At 34.2% G+C, this 5,749-nt stretch overlaps 1 protein-coding gene across 1 annotated transcript; it reads right to left on the reverse strand.

Annotated features, from left to right (window-relative positions):
• Positions 1–113: 113 nt before the first annotated feature.
• si:ch211-214p13.8 (B- and T-lymphocyte attenuator) lies at positions 114–4,430 on the reverse strand. Its single transcript, XM_016241497.1, has 5 exons — positions 4,079–4,430; positions 3,925–3,945; positions 2,923–3,063; positions 2,808–2,836; positions 114–356 (listed from the first exon to the last, which is right to left on the reverse strand). The coding sequence occupies exons 1-5, from the start codon at positions 4,428–4,430 to the stop codon at positions 114–116; spliced, it is 786 nt and encodes a 261-aa protein (XP_016096983.1).
• Between the last annotated feature and the right edge of the window lie 1,319 nt (positions 4,431–5,749).

The raw sequence follows: 5,749 nt of genomic DNA on the forward strand, positions 1-5,749 counted from the left end.
CTGTTAGAAAGAATAGATTAACAGTATTGTACGGTTGCACAAAACTGCCTCACTATTTAAGTTTGGAGACTTGAAAATGTTGTTTAACTGTGTCTGGTTATGCAAACAGAAAATCAGGAGACCCGGATAGATGCATACTCTGAAAACTCCTCCTGTGTCTGACGAGATGTGGCAGATGATGGTGTTGGTGCGAGGTGATGCAGAGATGCATATACAACCTGACTTGATCTGCTATCTTTCCTGTTAGACAAAGGATCATCACTACAGTCTGACAGGTGTGATGTAGACTGTCCGGGTTGTAATGTTAAATTGCATGTGTTGCTGTTACGAGAGTGCTGCTGTAGTTCTTCTGAGTTCTGGACACAGACAAATTCATCACGCTTCAGAACAATGGGGCTTGATGACGACAAGACAGTTGTTGCTGTATACTGCAGACAGAATAATCATTAATATAGTGCTGTACATTTGGATATGCAAAATCCAGAATTTAAGATTTAGCTTTTTTACAATTTAAGAGTTGGAATGAGAAGCAGAACGTGCCTAACCTCAATTTAAAGAAATTAAACAGTCAGACATCAAAATATAACAGAAAACTTCTTAGCTGTTTTATTTAAGGTACCCAAGATGCTCTTGCTTAATTCTATTTTGGGTAAATTAGAGCATTCTGGGAAATTATGTGCTCTTGGACTAAGATCATAGTTAACTTAGTAAATAATAAAAAAAATTTAAAAATCTACAAACATTTCAAACACCATGGGCGGTTTCTTCATTAGGGCGATAGGGCGACACACCACCAAAGTGTGAAAGGGAGGGATAGTTACCAGGGGCGTAACAGCCATTTTAAAAGTGTGGGGGGGACAGCTGTCAGGTGATGTGACCCTCAAAGGCAAACAAATTATGTACATAATGCATGTTCATATAATAAATTCTAAATAGAATACCAATTGGAGTTTTACTAAAATATAATAAAGTGTGATAAGATAAGATAATATTCAGCGCAAAACAACTTTGCTTTATTGGGAAAGGATAACTGTACTCCGGACGTGAGCACGACTCGACAAAAGACAGCAGAACCCAATAATCAGTTATGTTCATCCAAAGCGATATGTAGGAGAGCATTTAACACACACTGGGATCCGGCGTGACGTTACAAGGTTCTTATCGGGTTCTATTGTCTTTTGTCGTGTCGCATGATTGCATCGCTTGCATATGTAGATGCAACGTTACAGTAGCTTAAATCATAACATGGAAATTTGATCACGTGATTCGTGTCATCGCCAGAGGCGGACTGGGACTAAAAAGTGGCCCTGGACTTTTTGGCACAGAGCGGCCCACTACATATAACATAACACAAAACAGAAATAAAAATGGCATCTATTTATTTATTTATTTATTTATTTTATTCTTATATCATTAACATTAATGAATGACTGGCATACTTATTTACATTATAATTTGCCTTCCTGGTGTATATGACCAATAGTAAATAATTTAGAATAAGTTTTACACGTGAAGACTTGGAATGTAGTGCAGAATGTGCACTGGTTTAATTGTGCCTTTCTATTGATCCTTCAGAAATCATTCAGAGTTCTGATCATATGTGTATGCAGAATTTTTGGAGCCAGTTTGAACTTTTGGAAATGTTGAAATATTTGTGATCACTAGACCAGTTGTGAACTGTATTCAAAAATTTTTGATCACAAGACAAGTTGGAAACTCTATTCAAAAAAAAAAAAAAAAAAAAAAAAAAAATTGGAGAAAGAGGTAAGAAAATTATCAATATTCCTCCACTAAATCATTAATCTTTACTACTACATTAATCCCTACTTATGTAAGTTACTACTTATGGCATTTATTAATTATTATGTCTAGAATAACTATTTTATAATTATAATTGTTACAATTATATTATACACATTTCAGTAAGGTCGCATGTCTGGCAAGTGAAGAAGCGTGTTTATATAAGAGTTTGCAATAGTCAGTGGTGTTTAAGCATATGGGCCTCAACACTCACTCTTAGAGGAACTGTTCACTGATTATGTTGAGCTGCCTTCAGATCACCACATTCGTCAAATTCAGAATGTTTTTATTTGCTTTTTTAATTTGTGTTTTGCTCTGTTTAATCATTCTGAATGGATCCGTATGTATTTATATGCAGTCAGGCAACTCTATGTGATCTTGTTTGATATTGCAGCTTGATGTAGTAACAGAAAATTATCTAAACAAACGTGACATTTAATTTTTCCTCAGTTTTTGCTGTTTCACTGTATACATAAAGTGTGAATTATGAAAATGAAAGCATGTTAAGTAATTTATCTTGAAAAAGTTGTGCAGAACATATAGCTTTGTGAGAATCATCCTCAAACTTAATCTTGAACTTGGTAAAATAATGATCTTTATTTAGAATGCTTTAAGTATTAATATTTTACCTTTGTTATACTGGAATAAATCATACTGGGATGTGTTTGGACGTGGCGCCCTACCTAGAAAATTTTCCACCAGCCAAACACTAATTGTTTATGTCATTTGTATATCAATTTTAATGTGTTAAAATGTTATGGGTAATTTATACAAAAGTTAAAGTTAATCGAACTTCTTTCAATATAATTTTAATGCTACACATTCATAAATCATAAATCAAGGTACAATTCTGTGTCTTGCATACCTCAATTCAAGTTAAAAAACTGAATTATAATTTAAAAGGCATTCAGTTCAGTCTCGCATTAGTCTCACATTAACGGGTAGTGTAAAAATAAAAAATGTACAGTACATATATTTTACACTAATCAGTCATTTATAAAACATACCTGAACCTGCGATCTCTTTGTGTTCGAACCTGAGAATAATCAATAAAATGACAAATTTAGGGTCATGGTGAAATATAAATATCTCAAAATAATGGAAAATGACACAATGACTTACTTTTAAATGCATTAATACACAGGATTGAGATGAGCATTACTTTAAGAACCAGAATCAGCACACCCAAACAGATGAAGAGATACAGCAGCCACCATGGATATGAACCAGAGCTGCTATCAGCGTTGTCTATTTCTATTGTCACTAAGAAAATAAAAAAATTGTGGAATTTGCAAAAAGGAGAAGCAATGTTAAGCTGGAACAGCAACCAAATATATGTATATATCCTCCTGAGAACCAGAAATAAAAAACTTTGTGAATTTTGTATTTTTTCATGTCACTACGTTGTTTAGAGCATAAGAAAAAAATGGTAAAATAACATTTTTGAAAAATTATATTTTATTCATAAGTTATGATATGTCCTCTGTAGAGGACACCAGGACTCAGTTTTTCTACAAATAAAATGACAAGAGTAAACATGAAAAGGAAAAAACAATGGGAATTTTTTTTTAATCGCCAATCAATTTTTAGGTTTCAGGATTTTTTTATAACTAATATAATAAACATGCTTTTAGTCCTGGTGTCCTCTACAGTGGACATGTATGAAATGATGTCCTGTTTCGTAACAGAAGGTCATATTTTGATTTGAAACCCCATAACATTTTCCTGAGATGGTGATTTATGACAAACAATTTGAAAATGAATCAGATTTAAATTATAATTACAAAATATTATCATATTTCCATAAGGATGTACAATTGTATCACTAAATTAATGTCAGCCATTTTTAAAAACCAAGGAGAGGGAGTGGTCATGGTGAAACAGCCAATAATTTTGCATCTCTGGAAAGCCCTGAATGTGGTCTGTACAGGACATCCAGACTTAAAACTGTGACATGTGAGGTCTTAGAGAAATTCACTAAAATATAATGTCCTCTACAGAGGCAAAAACTCCATAGCTGGGTCTCAGGAGGATATGGTAATTATTTTTTCATGAATTGAATCATATGAAATCTTTTAGAAGAACATGCATGTCAGTGTTTGATTAGATTGAATCTGCTCTTACATTCATATTCCAGGATGTTATCTGTAAAAGTTCAAAAACTGCGTTAGAATGGTTTAAAAATCAATTTAAAGGTTCATATAATTACCATATCTTGTTCTGATGGCTTCAACCTTACATAATCTTTTTTGTTAACATGGAAAGAAAAAATCTTTACCTGAGACAGAAACATTGATATGATGGCTATACATAGAGAAGTGTGGTAACGTTAGTTCACATCTGTAAGAGCCTTCATGATGCTTTGATATATTTGTGAAAGTTAAATATGAAGTCAACATATTTGAATCAGATGATGAATAGTTCTGTGATGTTGACATTTGATCTGCTCCAGATATTGAAATCCATTCTTTCATGCTTTCTTTAGTCCATGTCACATTGATTGTCTGTTCATCACAATATGTCAGATTGCAGGAGATCTTGAAAGGCTTGTTTATGAAGGCTTTATGGACAGTCCCTCTATGAACTTTCAAGAGAGGACATTTGGGGGCATGACCTAAAATATATAACATTGCAGAAAATATATGAACACAATGGAAAACAGTTACAACATCATTAAAATGCTATGGAACTGATAATTTCTTTCTAGTGGGGATGCAAATAGTTTTCACTTTACCTTTTTCTGCATGCAGAGGTTGAAATAGCTCAACTGTAAAGAATTGAAAGGTACAAATAAAATAAATTTTTGCAGTGATGTCTGCAAATTAAATTGAACTGGAAATCTAAACTAAAATGTGGTGTTAAACAATCCATTGTTATGTCACCTAAAATGCCCTTTGGTTCTGTAAAATTTAATTGAATTTATTATGATTGCCGTTCCACTTGCACTTTTTAACTGAATAACACCTTCTGCATCCCCACATTTTGTTTAACTTTTACTAAGAAAAATTCAATTGAATGGTGTTTACACCAAAACTAGTCAGTGAAAATCACAGCATCAGTTGATTTTGTCTTGAACATCATACAAACATGCTATGAACTCACCTTGTGTATCAGTGCTCACATGCAGGATGAAAACTACCAACATGTAAAGGATCAAAGCCGTCTTTCTCAGGTATGCTGAATCCATCTTAAATACAAGCCAAGTTCGTCACAGATGGTCTCAAAATATAAATTCATTCAGTCTAATCCTTACAGTCACCATCCAAATCACTCGAACGAACACACAATTTTTGTCACTCTCTCATTGTGCTCTTCAATCATCTTCATTCTTATACTTGTGGTTTCCATTTCCTTTACCTACGCAGCATGCACTCATCCTGCTCCGTGTGCTTTTGCACATGTATTGAGCTTCATATGTTTTTGGACAGGAGAGTTTTGTTCTGTGGTTTTGTATTTTTGCATACTTATGCAGTTGTTACACCTTTCTAGAGCACAAATATCATTTGTTGTTCATTCAATGCAAGAGAAAAAATCTCACACACTCACATTATGTCAAAATAATAGCATAAATTGCTATTATTGAATTTAATAAATAAGACCCAAAGCCTCAATTCAATTCTGGCCTAGTTAAAGGTGGAAACCCTCATTAGATTTTTTTTATGGTTTCTGTCAGAATTTACAATGCTATTCAGCATAACACCATGCAACCACAAGCATGTGACTGGAAGAGCACATTCCGTTTTAAAGTGCACTGACAGTTTTAAAGTGTCTCCTGTGTCATGTACTGTAACTCCGGTTCCTCCGGTTTCAGAGGCTCGACGGCGGGATCCTGGCCTGCCGGAACCACCACGGCCCCACAGTTTTACAGTGTAGTTAGTTAGATCTATGCTTTGGGATCCCCCCCCCCCACTGCAACGTTACAGGCACATTACGGTCTCAGTTGTGAAAC

The sequence above is a fragment of the Sinocyclocheilus grahami genome, unplaced genomic scaffold (genome assembly GCF_001515645.1).
Source record: "Sinocyclocheilus grahami isolate Dianchi unplaced genomic scaffold, SAMN03320097.WGS_v1.1 scaffold624.1, whole genome shotgun sequence".
Taxonomy (NCBI): Eukaryota; Metazoa; Chordata; class Actinopteri; order Cypriniformes; family Cyprinidae; genus Sinocyclocheilus; species Sinocyclocheilus grahami.